General features: G+C 35.6%; 1 protein-coding gene and 1 long non-coding RNA gene across 4 annotated transcripts in view; one reads left to right on the top strand and one right to left on the bottom strand.

Annotated features, from left to right (window-relative positions):
* Positions 1–9,075, bottom strand: part of LOC135198715 (uncharacterized) — a 107,956-nt gene extending 98,881 nt beyond the window's left edge. The window contains exon 1 of the long non-coding RNA XR_010310878.1: positions 8,633–9,075. This is a non-coding gene — a long non-coding RNA (uncharacterized LOC135198715). The remainder of the gene's footprint in view (positions 1–8,632) is intronic.
* LOC135198713 (carbohydrate sulfotransferase 11-like) overlaps positions 1–22,500 on the top strand; it is a 71,627-nt gene that overhangs the window by 42,144 nt on the left and 6,983 nt on the right. For all 3 annotated transcript variants that reach the window (XM_064226567.1, XM_064226568.1, XM_064226566.1), the window contains exons 2-3: positions 12,085–12,687; positions 15,609–15,760. In XM_064226567.1, the coding sequence (XP_064082637.1) occupies positions 12,085–12,687; positions 15,609–15,760 (755 nt within the window). The remainder of the gene's footprint in view (positions 1–12,084; positions 12,688–15,608; positions 15,761–22,500) is intronic.

Genomic DNA, 22,500 nt, shown 5'->3' with positions numbered 1-22,500 from the left:
TACGATTCTCGTTCGTCAATTTCTGGTGAAATATACGCAGACTTCCTTCTTCCATTTATTGAATTTTGTCACGGACAGCTGTTTCGCCTTATGGCATTATCAAGCGACTACTGACTTACAATCTGACCTTTCGGCCCTATTTATCTCATCGTGTGGGAGGTATGACCTCGAGGTATGGGTACTAGTTAGTCTAGGGATTAACAGCTTAAGGGCGTTGTTTTAGTTACAAAGAATATAAGGACATATGTACTGCGACAATAAGAGTGAAAGTTTAAACAGTGGTTTAAATAAATATTCAAAATACAATGCCATGTGCTAGAGTTCCCTTAATGTATGTTTAAAATTTAATATGTTACATGTTGGTTTTAGTAAAAATTACAAATTACATACAGGAACTGAAAATGAATATAGAAATCTAAATACGGGAGTACAAATATATGTATATATTTTATAGCATGCATAAAGGTACAAGAGATAATTTCTGTTTATACATAAATGTGTATGAGTTTAAATTTGAGTGTGTGTGTGTGTGTGTGTGTGTGCGTGTGTGTGTGTGTATGTCCAAAATGGTCTACGTTGGTTAACGGTTGCTGATTCGTGTTGGGCGGGGTCTCAGCGACCTGAGTAAGGATGATTACTTGACTTTCGCTGACGCTGGGTCTTCTCATGCCTTCGGCAAGGGGCGCGATGTTCTGCGGTGGATTGGTGCGCGCTGTCTGGTCCCTGTTGGCTTTGGGTATTCCTTCTCCTGCTGGAGGGGAGTATATGGTCCGATTCTGTTGGACGTTCAAGGTCGGCTTCTGAATAGCGATGCTCACTGCTTCCGTTATTAAGAGCGACCGTAGTTGTCTTCTCTGTGTACGACCTGGGTGCCTTCTATGAGCTCTTGTAAGAGGAATGGCTTCCTGTCGTGAACATCTATGTAATGTTGATGGATGGCCCCCCTTGAATTTCTATGAGCCAGCAGACGTCTCCGAAGGGTCGTTGTAGTGTGCCCGATGTAGTTTTGGCTGTGAGGTTTACACACCTCCTCTGGACAAGTAAATTTGTAAACTACATTCGTGCACATCTCCTTCGGTCCCCCCGGAGCGGTGCTGTTTTCTTCATTATTAAGGCTGCTACAAGGTTGGGCTTACTATATATCCTGAGGCTTATTTTATGGTAAGGGGGCTTTTGGGGGTTACGCCTCTGTTTATTATCCCGCGTAGTGTGCAGCAATCCTCCTTGTATGCAGACCCATAATGTACACGATGGTAAATAATCAAGTTTTCCTCGTTTTTCGCCATGGTGTTGGGTTGGTAAAATCGTCCATTTTGCTTTTTTTATTGCTGCTTCGATAATTTGATCTGCATACCCGTTGTTTGTCAGCAGTTGGCGAATTCGGTCGAGTTCGTTATGTATATCTTTCCATGATGAGCGTGTGTGAAGGTTCTGTTGACATACATATATATATATGTGTGTGTGTGTGTGTGTGTGTGTGTGTGTATATATGTATATATATATATATATATACTATATATATATATATACACACACACATGCACGAAGTTGATTATGCTAATATATGCTTTCCTGTTCTCTGCACTAACTTTGTCGTTAGCCCCAAGCTATCTTCCACTAATAACTATATACATAATTCACTGCTAAGTTTAACCGAAGAATAATGGAATTTTTAGAAAATAGATGTAAATACTTTCCCATCTTAGAACCGAATTAAAGTATTTTCTCAAGTGAAACTTTTGAGTAAGATCCGGGCAACGCCTCGTAACTATAACATATTCAATACTTTTGAGTCATTCCATATGCCTTAGTAAATAGTATGCATAAAACAGAGATCTGTTTTTCTTGTAAACAAATGCACTCTATGCAAAACGATTTTTGTATGTAAAAAGCTGCAAACGTAACCATCGTGTATTTCACATTTGGCCGACAGCAGACGTGAAATGCAGTTATTTCTGCCTGAATGACCTACCGCAAATCAGAATGTGGGTTTGAAGCGCTCTGTATGCAGCTCCTTGCCAAATGCTGAGTAAGCCTATTTAGTACTATGTTGAGCTGTTGCCTTTTTTTTATTATTGTTTATTTTTCAAATCCTTCCGCGAGTGTGACATTCTCTCTATCATATCTGAAGTGATTCTTTGATAATGATTTACTAATTCTTTAATGAAGTTCAGTTTCAGTAAGATCTCACAAAGTATTGTTTTCATTTTTCTTATTCGAAACAAAGCATATCCCGGCGGTTCGTTGATCCAGTACAAGCATCTCAGCGAGGCTAGCAGGCTACAAGAGTAGGGCAAAAGAGTAAAGAACGACACGAAAACATATTCTCCGGCGGCAAAGTAGTTTTTACGGTATGCTATCTAAATATCCTGGCAACTTCAACCGGTCCTCCTACATTTCCGTTTGGCAACAACAATCGGCGATGAGAAGCGTTACTCGAAGTGAGGATAGCTTACGTTAACTGTCTACGTCTCCGTCTCGTTCAGTTTGCTATGTGCGCTCATACATTTATGATGCGTTGTTGAAAGCTGAAGAACGTCGTGCTACCACCTGTCGTAACAAAACTTTTAGTCATCAACGCTAAATTTCTGTTAACCTGACACTACGATGAACTGTTGGTAATTGACTGATATAATTCAGTACTGTCAGCTGGTGCTACAACGATAGTCACGGCAAAGCTCTAGAGACTAGTCAAGTAAGGAGTAATTTTTTAACAAATGTGCTAAGATAATTCACTCTACTACAGGAAACACTCGTAATAAAAAAAAGCTTCTTTCTTGATAAATATTGCGTAAATTGCAATTAAAATCATTACTTGTACTGGAAGGGTAAACAACTTTTCACACATGTTATAACTGTAAATAACTCAAATGCTCCCATTACTGACAACATACAGTGCGTTCGAATCTTCGGTAGTTCTTCGACGAAGACAGTTAAAACGACGCAGAAACGACCACCTCTCCGAGTTGAAATAGTTTAGCGTCTTGTGAGACTTGGGGGGAACGAGATAAAGATAACATCATTAACCGGAGCCCTATCCCAAATTCTTTTTCAACTTCGGGATGGCTAGGTTACGGACGGTTAGGTTAGTCGCTGCGGCATAAAACCAATCCATTTTCTAGTACCCTTTACCAGCTAACAGCCCATACTTTCTCGTTAAGTGGAGCACATTCATTAAAGAAAGTGTGAATAAAGTGCAGACACGTGCACGGCCATAACTCTGCCACCTGAAGCACAGCTTGGCTGCAACTTGCTACAAGGTGCCAGTCTGCCAGAACACGAGGCTGCCTGACACCATCTTTAGGTAAGTTTCAGGAAATATCATAAAAAAACACTTATCCAAAAAATACATGTATAAACTGTTTGAAAAATACATGACGAAAACGAGATAGGGAGAATTATTTACAAATAAGCTTAGGTCATCTGGTTCGCGAATGGTATGATAAAAATGTCATCCTCGGAAACAAAGCTTACCAGTATTTGAATGGCTGGCCACAATGTTGCTAGGGTAGCTATATTTACACGGCTCGGTGAATAATTCTCTCGCAATTAAAGTCGTTGTTTTGTTGACTGAGATGCTCTTATGCCAGCACAGGCTCTTTTGATTCTCAGTAGAGTGACTGGGCTTTAGTTTAAACATTTTCAGTGCCTTCTGAAACCAACACGAAGCTTGTTAATGAAGTGGAATGTTTTAAACTTGATTCTCATCTAAATATTTACGGGAACTAGTCGAAGCTTTTACTAAATGGATTTTAGCTTCCTAATAGCTTTACGAATAGTGCAAATTTAACGACCTGTACACTGATAAAGGTGCAGAAGGAGGACTCTAATTAATTATAAAAAAGCAAAAATGTAAAAGAAGGTGTAACAAACATAGCCTCACTTTCATTGCGGAGAAACTAGACCATGAAATAATAAAGAAAACGCTTGGCTAATGTGACTTTTGCGTAGTCGTTTTGTTTTCTCCTAAAATAAATTATTAGATAAGTAAACAACATAGGGTAACGGTCACATTTCCGTACAAAAACAACAACACACGTACATTATGTTAGAGTTATAAAGATTGTAGTTTTAAGCCGTATGACAGCCATGAAAACAACTCGACATTCAGTTTATCCGAAATATTTGCCTCAGGGGTGCCAAGTACGAAATTCTACGGGTGACACCCTGCACAGTTCATGCATATATTTTTTTTAAAACTACGTTGCAAAGGAACGTCTGAACCTCTTGAAAGGTGGTCATATGTGTTTTTGCTATTAGTAATTACCCAATTCATATTTCATTACGGCAGTAGACCTCAGATATGCAGTACTGTCATGAAGCAAAACATGAGACAGGTTTTAAAACCATTCGTTATTAACGGAAACTTACATTTTGCATGGTTGGTAGAAACTATTTTACTTATCTGCTGATAGAATCTATCTTAATCCCATCACGTTTCTGTGCATTGACTCAGAACTGGAGCCCAACTTTCTTCCCCAGTACTTTTGTATTAAACAAAAGTTTCTCCCTCATTACCTAACGTTTTTTAGCCCTCTGGTCGTGCATCCTTTAAAGACAGTATTCACTCGCCCATGATAACATGGCCCAAAGTACTGCCTTTCTCCTGCATCTTTTATCTCTCAATCTATTGAAGATGCTCCAGACTGGGTGCTCACTTCCACAGTTTTCTGCCTTCCGCGTGACTGAAATCTTTAAATTACTGTAATAAACCTCGTGAGCATCTCCACCTTTCCAATTTCGTTCGCGTGAGTGTGTGGGTGTGTGCGCGTTTGCGTGGCCTGTGGGCGTGTGTGTGTACTTCACACGGCCTACGACTACGACTCTCTACCTGACTACCTCACAACACGGCTTCCCTGTCTTCCCAACTCCAACTGAAAAGTGATCGTAACTTCATGCTGTCATAGATACAAAGTTATTCCCCTCCTACTCTCTCTCTCTCTCTCTCTCTCTCTCTCTCTCTCTCTCTCTCTCTCTCTCTCTCTCTCTCTCTCTCTCTTTTAATTTGAAAATTGATCTACTGTATACATATTAAGTTCCATCAAACCGTTCATAGCGTCTGACTCGAATTGCAATTTACTCGATTGCCCACCCATTCCATCACGTCTTTCAAAGCTATATCTTAAGCTAATTCGTGCCAGCTTTCACGTACCTTAGACCATCCCTGCATCTCAAATCTCAATTCCTGTTACTTTTGCCACACCATCTGCATATAATGACTTTCATTTATATTTCCTTGTGATATACACTGTGAAAACCAGCTTATTTATACTAATTAGTCAGTCATTTCCGCGGTTACAGACAGTGGAACGATAGTCTTTTAGTGAACTTGGATACTTTTAGACACTATAGCAACTAGCTCTTCTAGGTTTAGCGTATTCTGAATTTTTGTTGCTGCTCAGTTTTTTTTCATTATTGTACAGTGGGGCTCAAATCTCATGCGACATGATTCTTTTTGTATCGTCCATATTCTCAGACTCAACGTGAGGTTGCCAAGTAGTGCTATTTTTTTTTTATTTTTTTTTTTATTTGTAATGTCATTCATGTCGAAAAGTTTGCGAATTCACAGCTAGCCTTATTTTCCTTATGGTTAGATAGATATGATCCCTTTTATGCATTGGTATAATTCTTAATTTGTGTGATTTGAATTGATTTTGTTATTTTTTCTTATCTTTACGTTGCTCAGTTCAAGTGTGGTGTGATAAGGTTAGCGGTGCCAGCAATGAAAGCACACTTAACATGCTCCTCGGACTGGTCAACATAACCATGTCTGCAGCATTATGACAGTAGACCTTATAAGCTCAACAGTCATAACAACACTTTCAATGTAGGAATATGAATTAAAACAAGTTTTATTTGAATGTTGAAGATTTCGGCTGCGTTTAAGCTGCCTGTATGTTGGAAAATGTTTTATAGGCCTAAAAAAATAATCTAAGCCATCTGAGATGTAATCTGTTACTAATGAATTTATTTGTAGAGATCACCTGTTCTTTGAGGAATATGAATTACAACCAGTTTTCTTTGAATGTTGAAGTTTCAGGCTTTGTTTAAGCTGCCTGTATGTTGCAAAATGATTTATAGGCCTAGAAAAATAATCTAAGCTTTCTGAGATGTAATCTTTACTAATGTTTTTATTTGTAGAGATTACCTGTTCTTTGAGGAATAAAAGATGATGATGATTTTGGTTATATGGAGAAGATGGTTATTAATCGAAATATCATAAGTATTAATATCAAGGCATATGTAACACTTGTTTTTCAACTGGTTTACAATATTATTTTCTTAAAAGTCCTTCTGCTCGCTTTTGGTATATAATTTATTCTTTCATAAGGTAACTTGAAGTGCAAGAATGTGTAGATAACTTCATTTGCTTTCTGGCCAGAAATTGTTAATATAGAGATGTGGATGTTAAGTGTAAAGTAAAGAAATCTAACACCTAGGCCTAGGAATAATAACTTGGCTTTGACAAATAGGCGAATATTTGCTAGTATGCTATCAGTTTTGAAATATTTAAGAAAGATAACAAATAATTATGTATGAAAATCCAAATATTCCTTTAACACATAAAGTAAATGTTTTCAAGATAATTTAATGGTCGCTACTCATTGTAGACCTACTTATATACCAGGTGGTTGTTGTTGCACCGACACTGATATCGGTGGGCGCATTCTACTTTTGTATATACACATTTACATTTTTTCAGCGTTGAGGGTAAAAGCAATCAAATAGGACTATTTCAAATTTTATGTTTGCTTTGGAAGCACTATTAATGTTACGACAATTTTTTTTCGTTCTTTTTTTTATTTATTTAACATTTGAACTGAGGTTTGATTGCGACTTCGTTTTGGTCAAATGCTTCAGCAATGAGTGAACGAAAGTTTTGAAAATGTTTCGTAAGGGTTTTTCTGAAATTTGGCTACACGTGACATTTTCTTACAATTTTTAAATATATGACAGATTTCACTCTTATGAAACATATTATGGCCTTAGTGTATGCGATACTCGCGTTTTCACATTGAAATAAAAGATAAATAAGGAGCATGCTAGGCTGCCAGTTAGTGAATTTTGAACGAAATCCTATGGAGTCATGTCGCATGAGATTTGAGCATCACTGTACCTTTCAGATGCACTTTGTTTCAAAATATGAATCTTCAAGAACCCTAGTCTTTCCTACATATATATTTTAAAAACTAGTACTACCTATCTTGATCCATTTAAGTACCCAGGATTATCCCCAATATATAGTTCATATGAGAGAGAGCGAGCAAGAGAGACTTGCAAAAAGATAACACTTCCTGCAGCAAGAATGTCTTTTAAGTCCTAGTGTGCACTTAAGAATGGTTTTCTTGTCAAAATAATTCTAGAAATTATTTCACCAGCGACTGAATGCCGAAAAATTGTTTAATCAGGCTAACACACCAATACTGAGCTAACCTGATATAGGATCTCCTAACCTTATAGCAAAATCTATGGGTCGGCATTCATTTACGGTTCATAAATTTAAACTGACGAATTTTTAATTCATAATAAGAGCAAGCGTCCCACTGTGCTAATAACAGTAATGTTAAATGTGACGTCACTACCAAAGGTGGCAACGTTAAACGAACAGGTAAATCAAATTATTAAAGATCAACCAAACCTATGAACTATTATTAGCATCGTAGTGTCGATTGATTTTTCTGGACGTTCATGACCGCTGAGTTCATTTATGCGGCTACATATGAAATTTTAGAACCAGTACCTAAACACACACCGGTTAATAATGCTCTCTCTCTCTCTCTCTCTCTCTCTCTCTCTCTCTCTCTCTCTCTCTCAAGCACGCAAAGTTGAAGGACAAACTACGTGTTGCATTTCAAGGGGAACACACGATGCAAGAGTCAGTCAGTCTGCTTCTTCGAGAGCTGTTTTTAATATGAATACGATTTACTGTTTAGTATGACTAGGTTAGGATTCACTTGCCTTTTATTATTCGTTAGTAGTGTTGTCAGTAAGTGAAATGATGGTACACGTTTGTATTACAATGCAAAGGAAACAATCCTGTAGACGTTGCACTCATTGTTAAGTGAAACACATACACTATGGCCCTATACATAATATACTATATATATATTTATATATATATATATATAAATATATTATATATATAATATAATATAATAATCTAATATTATAGAGATATATATATAATACATATTACCTATATATATACTATATATACTATATATAGATATATATATATATTATATATATATATATAAATATATATATATAAAAATTATATATATAGTATCCTATATATAATATATATATATATATATAGACTATATATATAATTGCTATTCACCAGCAGCATATACGCAACGGTACGGAGTAACGACCATCATTATTATAATATTCATAGCTACCCTTCCCAGGTAAACAACGCAATACTTTGCGATAACGGGAGCAAGCTATCATCTGGACAAAAACAAAACACACATAATGAAACAAACACACACACAGCCAAAAGGTTTGCAAGCCCCCGGATAATCCGAATGATTATTAGATAATAATAAGAACGAAAAATATCATCAACAATAACGGAAGGTAGAATCTCGAAATGTTCTAAAAGCGTGTAATTTGTCGCACTTACCGGGAGTTATTTTTATGAGGAGAGTTGCGTCTTCTGGCATGCCTTTCGACATAGCCGTGATCCTGTTCGTTTTAGTCGTCGTTTGTAGAGGCTACTTGTTTGTAGAGGCTACTGTCATCACTGTTTTACCGCGGTTCTGCATGACGTCCTATTCTTTATCACACATATCCAACGAAGTATCTTAACGTTTAGCGTTTGTTCTCTATCATAACATAATCAGTAGACCAGTAAACACTATACGAATGGTGCTGCCTTGATGACGCCTGTTTACGATAATAAACTTCTTCGAATCGTTGGATACGGGTTTGGTCAAACATCAGCCATAGTTCAGAACCATCAGATCAAAGAAAATAAAGTTAATTGACTGTGACTGAGAACGAATCCACTAGGCCAAGAAACTGATACCCACCAAAACACGGTGACTGACCACAAGACAATGGACAGCAGAAAAGGGCAAATCATAGTTGCCAGTTAACTTCCTAATGAAAATGGGAGTATATTATTAACAGAAAAATCAAAACCAAAATAGTGTCACTGAATATATGAAGGCAAGTGATCGTGAACCAAAAATGTAATAAATTTATTTACATGAATGGAGCAGAAAGTAGACCTGTGGAAACTTTAAAAAGTGAAGCATCGCTGAAGAGCGAAGAGGAAAGATTCTTGCAAACAAACATTTAACCATCCATTAAATTTGGAAGTACGTCATTCCTTTTCATTAGTGTATTGTTTCTGCAAAACTTGCTACATCTCCATCCACACCAATAGGTTTTCAGAGAGGTTTACCAATTCCCTTGATATGACTCGGTTTTAAAAGAGCGTATCCGTTACGATCAAAATAAGAGAATTGAGATGACTAGCGTCGATCCAAGGGGCGCTATGTAAACCTACTTGAGTTTGGATTAAGAATAGTCCCATTCTCAATATCTACTATATTGGGGCCAGGGGTGATAGACTGACAGTGGCTAGTCTCAGGCTAGGCTAGTCAAGTCTGAGCGTGGATTTATTACCAGTAGTGCATCACTGTTAAATTATAGATATAGATATATATATATATATAGTATATATATATATATATATCATATATATATATATAATATATATATATATCTATATAATTGCAATTCAGTAATGTTTCCCGTTTAAACTTGTAATCAGAAGTTGCAACCATTGCTTGTATTTTAATCAAGTTTGCAGTTTGTTTTATTTATAATCTGGAATGCTCTCCCTTTTTTTCTGTTATATTCAACGTACACTCGACAAGAAAACTGAAGATACAGTTTTCATTAGCTTTCGTTCATCCAATTTCCCATTTGTTTTTACTGAAAAGACATAATATCGCTAAATTTACTCTAGAATATGAAAATACATTGCAAATTACATCATATAAATTAAAACTGCAAAACAAAACCGTTCACATACTTAAAAACACGATATATGTCCGAAGTAATTGGAATTTCTCAGATGGATTCGTTCATAGAGATCTGGTAGGTAGAATGTGAATTTCTGATTTTAGTACTATGTATCACGAAGACAATATTTACTCGTTTTGCTTCATGAGCGGGGATATATTGCATTATCGTAAGTGGTGAATGCAATGATTTTAGTTTCTACAAACTTATGTTTGTATTCCAAAGCGATTAAAGTTAGCTGACGTCAATGGCACTCAATGTTGCGACGGCTAAGGTAGGTTGAACAAATCTAGTTTCATCCGCAAGAGCGTTTTCTATGATGTGAAGAGGAGCCCTAGAACTTCAAGCGGGAAAGCGCAAGTCACTGGTTGCTGTTTACAAAGCTACTGTCTTTAAACATAAATCTTAATCAAGGTTTAAGTAGCATGTTAGCTCAAAGATTTTCTGGCTATATGCTCCCATTACAAAGCAGTTCGTAGTAGCCTACAGCCCTACACGACTGCATTTCTTTGCCGCGAGGCTGAAAGATCTCCTACGATATAAAACTTTAATTGCCTGTGCAATACATATTGAGTTATTTGTGGTAATAAATATTTTTACTTAACACAGCTTTTTTCGTGAATGATTTGTGGATGAAACCTGATTTTCAAAAGTAAAGACTATATCAAGAAAGCAAGAATGACCGCACCCTGTGTCAAAAATTTTCCAAGGCATCTGTCGGGTGTAATCAAGATTAGGGTATGAATTTATTAAAGAATTAACTTGAATATTATGATCCTTCAAATTTAATCTAGCATATTGCAGCACGATCTTGGCAGTCATATCATATCGCGCAAGCATAGGCCTATCGATAGAGATACTTAATTCATTATATTTTCTTCTGCCTTTCCCCCGTCACAAGTCAAGTCCGTCACCAGTACTATCATTCTCTCTCTCTCTCTCTTCTTCTTCCCCTTTTTCTCTCTCTCTCTCTCGTCTCTCTCTCTCCTCTCTCTCCTATCTCCACTTCTAAAACATACTTTAAAAATATATATATATTACCACTCAATCTCCCAAAGAAAATATAATGAAATTAAGTAGTTATAAATAGGCCTAAGCTTTCACATGAGCAGATTTTGCTCCCCTCTCTCTCTCTCTCTCTCTCTCTCTCTCCTCTCTCTCATCTTCCCACTCTTAAAACGCATTTGAAAAAATATTATCGCTCAATCTTTCAAAGTAAATATAATGAATTAAGTATCTCTATAGATAGGCCTATGCTTGCGCTCTCTCTCTCTCTTTCTCTCTCTCTCTCTCTCTCTCTCTCTCTCTCTCTCTCTCTCTCTTTCTCTCCTAATCTCTCTCTCCTCCTCTCTCTCTCTCTCTCTCTCTCTCCACTTTTGAAACATTTGAAAGAATATTATCACTTAACCTCTCAAAGCAAATATAATTAATTAAGTATCTCTATCGATAGGCCTATGCTTGCGCGCTCTCTCTCTATTGTCATAATATTTCAGTCTTTACTGTATTGTTTCTCACGATTTCCACAAGTACTGCCCAAATTTTAAAACCCTTTCTCTCATTGTTTAAAATCCGTCTTTAATTACATATGAATTTTACGTCAGTTTAGTGTCAAACATTACTTATAAATAAGGTTTCACAGTAGGTTTTTAAAAAGGATGATCGATATTCTACCCTGAACTGACGTTACCAAACCAACATTAACGGATAATATAGAGCCTGTTTCTACATTCAAGTATAAATGATTATAGGACCTCAACAGAATGTTTATGGTGTAAAGTTGATGGAAATCTAGAAAGCAACAAACGCTATAATTTTGAAGCTCCGCCCCCTTTCAAGAGTTGCCAGGTGTGGCATTATTGAACAATAGCTATATGTCCGAAGATTTAAAAAAAACTGTGTCTTAAGTTTCCTTGCCGAGTGTACCTCTTAAGAAGTGTATTTTGTCAACTCTTTAATATTGCAGATAGGTGTCTTAATTTCTTGTGCACGACTGCTAGAATATTACTATCATTAACATTATTGTTATTTCCTTTTTTCCAGGTGGAAATGAAGATCCTCAGATTGCGATTTCGCAGCCTGAGCATATTATGCGTCCTCGGAACCCTGACACTTGTGCTTGTATACCTGCCGCCAAGCTACAGACCCAGCCAGTTACTTCTGTCAGGCCCAGACAGTAGTCTCGTTGTAAAATCTCTGCAAGACCAAGAAATTGAAGATAATCTAGAGTCTATAATCGCAAGAGAAAATGAGTTCGCAGATATACAGGTGCCCGCCGCTCGAGTTGGCCAAGACGAAGCGGAACCAGATAATGCACACCAAAATGAGCCTCCTCCCGCGCCAGTTGCAGAGTCCATCCGGGCTAACAAGACCTCCATCCAGACAGGGCAGGCGGCGGAGGAGGACCATCCCCTCTCGGACGCAAACGAGCACGATTCTTACGTCCAGGATTACCCCGATTACACGCCAGCGAACTTTATCGAAGTGATGAAAGACCAACCCTCCCAAAAAGGCAAGGATAAGCAGAGCGTCAAGAAGAAGAAACCGGCGAGACTCAAGAATTCATTCGCTTTTGAGAGGTTGGGGTCTCCGATTTATAGTCCTGAGGCGCTAAGGCTTCGGGCCATGTCATTCCCCAGTAATTCCGTAAGTAAAGCAAAATGCACTTTGTCATTTGTCACTACATAAATTCACTTTGCATACATACGTAAAGTTTGCGTGATAACCATAAAGACGACCAAACTACACAGCTAAAATCTCTTGAGTATTTATAGTACTATATAAGTCAATAAGAATTAATAGAATGAATGCGTTGTAATTGCTCTGGTGTAAATGAAATGAATAACATAAGGAACTGTCGTTAGTGACATTCTTACTAGAGATAGAGAGAGAAGGCAAAATTGAATGCATAATTTTTTCAACGAGTTAAAAGGCAGAGTTAAACCATGTTTTAAAAAGCAACGAAAAATGTTCGAAGGTCTAGTAAAGATAAAAAAAGGTCTAGTCGCATGCACTTGGGTGTAATCAATAGACCGGTCCGTGTGGTTGCAAAGGCCCTCATTAAGTGAAAGCGTCGTTGCATGCACTTGATACGTTCTCAGGAAAATTTCTGAATTTCACTACCAATAGCATAACGTTTGCAATACTTTATATACCTTGTTTTCAACAGGAGGGGAGCACGTGTACCTTATCGAATTGACGAATAAATAGACCGAATTAGCCTAGAAATAGATTGACGTCCTCTCACAAGTTTGCATTGAGAGAGAGAGAGAGAGAGAGAGAGAGAGAGAGAGAGAGAGAGAGAGAGAGAGAGAGAGAGCAGCCAAATACCGTAATGTTTTCTATGTGATGGCGTTTGCAGTTTTTAACGTTATTGCTGTAGCAATGTAATTTACAATACGTAGCAATTCCGGTTTCCTGACTGGAAACAAATGTGAGTTATTTTTAAGACAATCAATCCTGTTGGTCGTTAGGACCATAAACGCTAACACTTAAGGCCGAAACGGTATGACGCAATTTCAGACTTCAGTTCGCTACTAATTGATGATAATATACGAAGTATTTTGAGGCTTCGCTAATCTTGACTGTAAGAAATTGTAGAAAAATTCGCCTACCTGTGTCTTTACCAGTTTGCTTTACCTTTCCGAATGGGGGCTACGGCTAGTGCTACCAAAGCACTTAAAGTGTTGCACTGTAAGCATTACTAAAAGTTTCCTGAAGCTCCTCTTTGGCTCCAAGCTACACACACACACACACACACACTTCCTTTCTTCATCCTTGCTGTCCAAATTTCAGTAAAACAATCGATCAATGTCTGCTTTACCTCTTTCCTTCTCATTTCAGGCCATATCATTATTGCAAGCGTGCCGGAAAGGTCGAAAAATAAAGAAATAAAATCTAGCCAGCGACCTGATCAATTAGTTAGAGAAGGATTTCGTGTCAATTAACGTTGATTTCGCGACGGGTATACGTCAGAGGAGAGTTTAAATTTGATGACGTAGTATGCTCGCCGGCGGGGCGGGGGGCGGAGGGTGGGGGGAGTTCTCATTAGTACGAATGTTTTAAGTAGTGTACGTGTGTGTACGTATGTGTAACTGCGTAATAGAAGTAATCACACTCATAGTCTAGTTCGTAAATCTAGATCAATCATGCGAAAATGGCTTGCATGATTAAAGGTTAAGTACCCAATTACACTTTCAAGGTAGAGCATTTGACGAGTGGAGAGTACATTTCAATTTCAACCGTGGGAAGGAACAATAAACCTTATGATGCTATTATTCAGCATAATCACATTGCCTGTAATAGGCCGATAATCTTACCTTTTTTTTTACAAATGGTCGCGGAAATGTGCCATGCGCGCCCACACGGACGCACCCCGCATATGTCAATAATAGTTACAGGAACAATGGCAAGAGAATTCAATGCAGTTACGTGCATGAACATGAGCTCACGAAATCCCCGCAACTAAACTAAAACCATGGTCTAGTTATATATACCGAAACCGTGCTTCAATACGGCCGTAAATATTAAGACCCAATTTCACCATGCGAGGAGGATCCATAAATTCTGGAGGTCTGCTATTAAGTGATCCTCAGCATTTACTAAGCGACTATGATTTATGCCTTTCCAAAACGGAACAGTTATAATAATGAGATATTATACATAAATTCTGGGACTAGATCTGAGGCGTCAAGAGTGGTCGTGACGCCACGCTGTGCCGAACAAAAGGAGATTAAGGGTATGTCATGTCAGGCTATAATAAAGGATTCCGTGTGTGGTATATTCCAACACCAACGCAGGTGTTATGTACACATACACACACAATATGTGTGTGACTGTGTTTGTGTAAATATATACATATATATTTTATATGTTTTAGTGATCAGACTATTAAAAATAGGAGAGATTCATATTGCAATGCTCAAAATAAACTAATGCATTTCTAATCATTTCTCATTAAGACGAAGTCAGCGTGACCAGTGACATGCCAAACGTATAACACAAAAGATAACGCGTGAATTAAGTATCTGGCCATTCGTCGATTACTTTTTAATGGATTCCATTTTTCTTGTTCGACTTCTCTTTGAAGTGATCGAAGCGTTGAGGAATAAATTTTCCACGCAGCCTAAATGATTTATAATAAAGTAACCTGGTGCGAAGTATGATTCTGCGTCCCCGAATCAGAAAAATTATAGTGAGGAATAAACGGTTGTTGTTGTGAATTTCTCTAGTTTAGATGGATATCCTTTTAATTCTAACTCCTTAGAAGAGTGTTTCTTGTTGTATATCATGTATATTTATACACTCATAATACGTGCTCACACACACACACACCCTTATGTATATATTATATGTGTGTGTGTATATATATATAATACAATATATATATATATATATATATATATATATATATATATATATATATATATATATATTACGTTCGTGTATACGTGCTGGTATAGATGTATCTACCTATGTATGAAACATAGAAGCAGTGGAGAGAGAGAGAGATCCTGTTCACTTCAAAGGAAAATGTTTAACACTGACCCATTTATTGTGTTTTGCAGACGCTGAGGGCATTCATAGCTGAGCAGGAGAGGAGAACCCAGCACCTGAAGACGGAATGCAACGGGTTCTTATCCCCCGCCACTGACGTTGAGAGTAAGGGCTTGGCCCCGCCCCCAGGGCTAGCAGGAGTGCACAATTTACTCCTAGACAGGTAAGAAGAGGAAGGAAAATTTGTGTTTCTACTTGAAATTTTCAAATTAAAAAATTTTATTGATAATTTACATCAAAAGGGAAGTATAGTGTTCCTATATTTTCCCTTTCCCAATAACACAGCTATTCTATTTTAAAATACAATATGGTTTCCCTTACATTTTTTAATAAAATCAGTTATTTTATTATTATTAATTATAAAACATATTTGTTCATACAGATCTGCAATGGAATCATTTCTGATTCCATCAAATTCTTTGCATTCCATAATATAATGATACAACTTATGACTTTTGTCTTGTTTACAAAATTTACGAGGTACATTTTTGTCTTTATTAAATTCCCAATAATACTTATATCCCAATCTAAGTCTCATAACCCAACTTTCAAACAAAGTAGATCGTTTTCCATAAGTTACGTTTGTTCCTTCAGAAATTTTCAAATAATGATATAAACAACTACTTCCCTTTTCCAGTAATAGCTTGATAGTTAATAGCTCATTTTGAATTCTAACTGATCTTATATGACTTTTAATATTATTAAGACTTTTTAATTCAAAAATATCACTTCCATATTTTTCTGCCCCCTGTCTAACTAGCTTATCTGCAATATCATTATAATATATATTTACATGGGAAGGTATCCATATAAATTCAACTTTATTATTATTTAAATGAATATTATAAACCAAATTTCTACATTTATTTACAACAGCTTTATAACGGGGTTCTTTGGCCTTCAATGATTTTAATGCACTTTGGCTGTCTACAAAAATAAAAATATCTTTCCTAATACGTATCAGAAACTGCTTTTAATCCTTCATATATTGCATATAATTCAGAAACAGTGCTACAATTTGTTCCTTCTATTTTAAAACTTTCTTTTTTTAACTCACATTTTCCATTTTCATCATAAACACATCCAGCTCCATGTTCACTAACCGATCCATCACAATACATATGAACAGAATTAATCTTTTTACATTTATTAATTTTTTCTAAAAAATAATATTTTAATTCAATAGTATCATACTCTCTCTTTTTATAATCCAGATTTTCTATATCTATATTTATACATTTTAAACTCCAAGGACATATAGATATTTTTTCTTCAAATAAGTCACATAACGGAGTCAAATTGTACTCCTTCAGATTTTGAAGTAACTTTTTGGTATATACATTTATGTTTGCTTTATCAATTCCATTATATATATTGTGAAAGTACTTTTCACCTCTCCTAATCATTCTCATTACACACATCATTGTTATTTCTTTTATTCTATCACATACACTGGGCATATTTGTTTCCATTCTCATTACTTCAATACGAGTTGTTTTTGGACAACCCAAGACAACCCTTAATGCCTCATTTTGAATGAGTTCCAATTGCCTTATCTTATTGTTAGGAAACAACGCCAGAAGTGGAGCAGAATAATCAATAATTGACCGTATGGTTGGTTGTCAAATATATCATTCTTAACAATGGGATACCAATTCCCTTTCCACAATTTGCCAATACTCTTAAAGGTTTAAGTCTACTAATACACACATTTTTTACATAGGCTATATGTTCATAATTATATTTAAATCCAATATTAAAACCTAAATATTTATAAGATTGTACCTTTTGTAGTTTAAGATTATTCATAACTAAATCTGTTTTAAATTCTATTCTTGACTGATATTTACTTTTATTAATATTAATTATTAAACCAGAATCAATACATAACTCTTGAATCTGATTAACTATATTTTGCATAGTAGAAAAGTTATGACACTGAATAACAATATCATCAGCATAAATAATAGTTTGTACATCATTTCCAAAATTAAACCTTGCAATTCTATCCATTAGGACATTAAATAGTAAAGGACTTAACACACCCCCTTGAGGAGTACCTAACGCTTATATCAAAAAACAATCAGATTCAACCCCCTGGAAAATCACTTTACCTTTTCTGTCAGACAAATAGTCTTTTATCCACTTTAACAAATTTCCTGATATTCCTTTATTAACTAATTCTTCCAATATAATGTTTTTATTTGCTTTATCAAAAGCATTCTGTAAATCTACAAACAAACTATAGTTAGATTTATTGTTTCCTAATACCTTTATAATACAGTCAGCAGTCGATTTACCTTTAATAAAACCATATAAATTTTCAGAGAATAAACCTCCAATTTTATCATCTAACCTGTTTCGTATTACCCTTTCCATCATTTTACAAAAGCAAGAGGTCAGTGAAACTGATCTAAAACCCCCATAACTCTTTCTAATAGGAATAATAATAGCAGTTTTCCAAGCCCTTGGCAATCTCCCATTGGTATATGACAAATTAAACAAGTCAACAATAGGGCTATTTTTTAACATCACAAGGCAATTCAAAATATCATATGGAACTCCGTCTTCACCTGGTGCTGTAGATTTTCATGTATTTAATGCATATAAGATTTCATCATCCCTATTTATGGGAATACAAGTATCATCCTCAACATTTCCTTGACTTTCAAAAAGATTTTTCCAAAAATGTTCTCTATTTTTTAAGTAATTCCTCATACCCAGCGGCAGACTATCAAAGCTTGCAATATATTCCCACTTTTCTTTTAACCTTCTTACTTCATCTATTGGATTTGGGTGTACAAAGGTTTTATTTTGAATTCCTCTAATTTTATTAACATTATCCCAAATCATAGACAAATTTTTTGATTTTGATAAATTACTTAAGTGTTCATTCCAATACTTTCCTTTTGCCTCCTTTCTAATTTCTGTATATTAAGTTGCAACATTTTCCAAAGTTTCTTTGATTTCTGAAGTTGGATTTTTTAACCATAGATTATGACACTTTTTTAAAACACTTTCCCATTCAATAACCAATTTATCTTTACAATAATCAGGTATGTGTGACTTACCCTTTGCTTTTTGTTTTACAATATTAAAAAATTCATCTATAGTTCTTAGAAAATCTTCATAGAATTCATTTTCATCAGTTACCTCCAATAATCTATATACCTCATACCAATTTTCAATATACTTTATAAATTTTTTCTTGTGAGTTTCATTTTTAAATCTATACCTTTTTCTCTGAAAAGCAGTTTCAATTTTACTTAATTTTAAATTTACACCTATAGCAAAATGATCACTAAGTAACTCATTAATTACAGTGTACTCACCAACAACTTCCCCCATATCATATATAAGTGCATAATCTAATCTCCCACCCCTAATATGAGTGGGATCTTTATTACCTAATAATTCAAATTTATCATTTGTTTCCGTCAAATATTTCAAAGTCTTACCATTATTATTATTTGTTCCATTAATACTACCAAAAATTCATGCCTTGCATTTAAATCACCCATTATAATAATTTTATCTCTATCACTTAATATTTTGTCATATAAATCCTCAGTTTGGAGTCCATTAACATGAATATACACGTTAATTATAAAAAAAACCATTTTTAATATTAATTTTAACTACTACATATTCTATATCATTTATTCTTTCAGCAACAACTAATGCTGCTGGTATATTATTCTTAACAAAAGTTATCAAACCTCTAGTGTTTTTTGTAGCATCAGCAAGCAATTCAAATTTTTTATAACCTTTTAATAATTCCGCATTATTACATTCACGAACTTCTTGTAAATTAAGAATATCAATTTCATTAACCCAAACATAAGAATGCAAATCATTTATTTTTCAATTTACACTATTAATATTCCATGAAATTAATTTTATGATATTACTTTCTGGATTCATTATCTAATTTATGCTTAGGGCCTTCCGCATATCGTAACAAAGACTTCATTAAGTTACCATTTGGTTTCTTTCCATAGGTAGTCAACATATTCAAAACTACCATCATTTCCTTCGTTGCACTAGTCTTTATTTCATTACAATTGACTTCACCGCCATTTTTGCAGTTTTTTTAATCTAGTGACACATGACTATTATCTCTCTTTCCTTCTATCATCAAACTATTAGCCAGACTATTATCTCTTTCACCTCCTATCATCAAATTATTAACCTTATCACTTAACTCTCCTACGGCTTTTATGACAGATTCCAGCTCTTTCTTGAAATCAGCTAAAACTGTCATTATTTTCCCAGTTTCCTCTTCCTTCTCCTTAGGAATATTCAACGACACCTCTCGTGGTTTTGTAACTTCTTTGTCTTCATTTCTCTTGAAAGAGAAAATCGGTCGTTTAGGACACTCCCAGGCACTTGCGTTATGACTTCCACCGCAATTACATCATTTTCTTTCAACAGTAATATTTTCTTTAAATTTCTGTACACACTCCCTAGAATCATGTTTATTAATGCAAAATCTGCAGCGATTGTCATTTAAACACTGATAAGCTTTATGTCCCCACAAACTGCACTTATAACAAATTATCGGAGCTTCTTTGTACACTTCTAATCTTCTATATCCAAGTCCTGGTAAGAAGTGTCTCTCGGGCGGCTCTGTTCCAATGAATAATCCAACCAGCTGATTTTTTTCTTCCTTCTTTCCTTTTACCATTACTGTCCTTCGGCGAATCCAACGGAAAACACCAGTATCCATCACATCCTCTGGATCTAGCAGAGTAGGATATCCAAACAGTATAACTTTTGTCATCTTTTCAAAAACTGGCTTAATCATAACAACACCATCAAAACCAGTCGTTGACAAATACTCCGCTGCCTTCTGATCCTTAACAGTTGCATAAGGGCTATTTTTCCCATTCTTGAAAAGCGCCTCCATTTCCTTGTGAGCTTTAGCTAGTTTAACCGTCCATAATATCTTCTCCGGGCAATTCAAACCTGCATCAGTAGGAAATTGAAGTACTATCCTGTCACTTTTAGTTCTCACTGCATTTGTAGCTTTCGGCACAGCCCTTTCAAATTGCTTTAATTTTTTGCCTTCCATCTGCCGTGTCTTCTTTATCCTTTTTTTGTTAACGTACACCTCATATCCATCCTCTGACGTTGTTGACATATTTAAATCTTCTTTTTTTAAGTATTTCTGCTTCACATGTTGATTGAACTGAAGTTTTATCTTCAAAATACCCGTCCGGTGCACTATTCAGCGAAGTACGTCCTGCCATGGCTACATCTCGAACGTCTCTGTTTCTACTTGAAGATTTGTATCCTCAGTAATAAGCGACTGAATAGCAGGAATAGAATTCCAAAGTTCAGCTAAAGAGAAGAAGAGGCATTTCCACAAATGACATTAGGTAGTGTATAGACTAGAGTTACTAGACCAACTTTGAAGGGAGGGCCGGAAATGTACAACTTGAATTGCTGCTTCATTGTGACCCATATATGCAGTACGGTATAATTAATGTGATTCAGCGTCCTCGAAAAGGGTGCATTGTAAAGACTGTAAATATAGGTTTAGGGCCTATATCATTGAACCCAGACCATTGTATAACCGTCGAACTATTGAGATTAGACCTAAGTATGCTTAGAAGCAGTTTTGTTGTCGGTACGGTGCCTTTTAAATTAACGCATTTGTCTTACTTGATTTTCAGGTTAAGGTATTTTTAGCAAGAGAATATCAGTTTAGAGATGATCATTTCAGTGTCACCATTGTTCCAATAAACTTTGATTATGTATTGGAAAATTCTGCTGTGGATAGGAGGCTTTTAAAACACCATAATTAGAAATATGATCGCATATTCGCCGACATTTTTAATTTTATTATAAAAGTATTGGACCAAACATGCCAAGGAGGAAAGTATTCACCGTAGACTGATTTCCCATGCGGATTAATAGCAGATGAAATATAAACACACCGTGGGAAAAAAAGTAAAAAAAAAAAAAATGTGCCGAAGTTTCTTCGGCGCAATAGAGTTTTCTATACAGCCTCTAGAACGTATACGATCAAGGCCATTGAAAATAGATCATTATTTCGGTGGTATCGATATAATGCTGTATGAGCTGCGGCCGGCGAAACTTTAACCACCGTCCAGTGGTGGCCTGTCCTGTATCGTTGACAGACGCATCATTACGACTTACTTTAACCTTAAATAAAATAAACACTACTGAGGCTAGCGGGCTGTAATTTGGTTGTACGTTTGATGATTAAAGAGTGGATGGTCAACATACCAATTTGCAGCCCTCTAGCCTCAGTAGCTTTTAAGATCTGAGGGCGGACAGAAAAAAGTCGGCACAATAGTTTTCTTTGCAGAAAACTAAAACTCGCTGCTGTTTTTTTCGTCAATATTTCTTACTATATGAATTATTAGAAACAACAGAACTGTCTCAATAATCCCCGAGTCTAAGTAATAAATGTTCTAGGTACATAAAAGATCTAATTACCGAGAAACTCAAGGTCGAATAATAAAAAGAAAGATATAAAGAAAACAATTAAATAGCAATGCATGAGCAATGACTCCTGAAGAGGCGTGACGCGGTCTTTTTTTTTTTTTTTTTTTACAGAGAAAAGCATCACTCAAGTAGAAATAAAAACTTGTCGCTTATAATCACCATGGGAAATATATTAACACGGACACACGGTCCTGAATAACAGAGCAAAAATGTCAAAATGTTGAATAGATATATACTATACGTATACATGCATCTATATGTATATATATATATACATATATATGCATATAAGCAAATATACATGTCTATACGTACGTACACGCACACATTTAAATATATAAATATATGTATAGTACGTGTGTGTATGTATGTATGTATATATATATATATATATATATATATATATATATATATATATATATGTGT

This window comes from Macrobrachium nipponense, chromosome 22, assembly GCF_015104395.2.
Source record: "Macrobrachium nipponense isolate FS-2020 chromosome 22, ASM1510439v2, whole genome shotgun sequence".
NCBI lineage: Eukaryota > Metazoa > Arthropoda > Malacostraca > Decapoda > Palaemonidae > Macrobrachium > Macrobrachium nipponense.
This window is presented reverse-complemented; position numbering and strand designations above follow the sequence as displayed.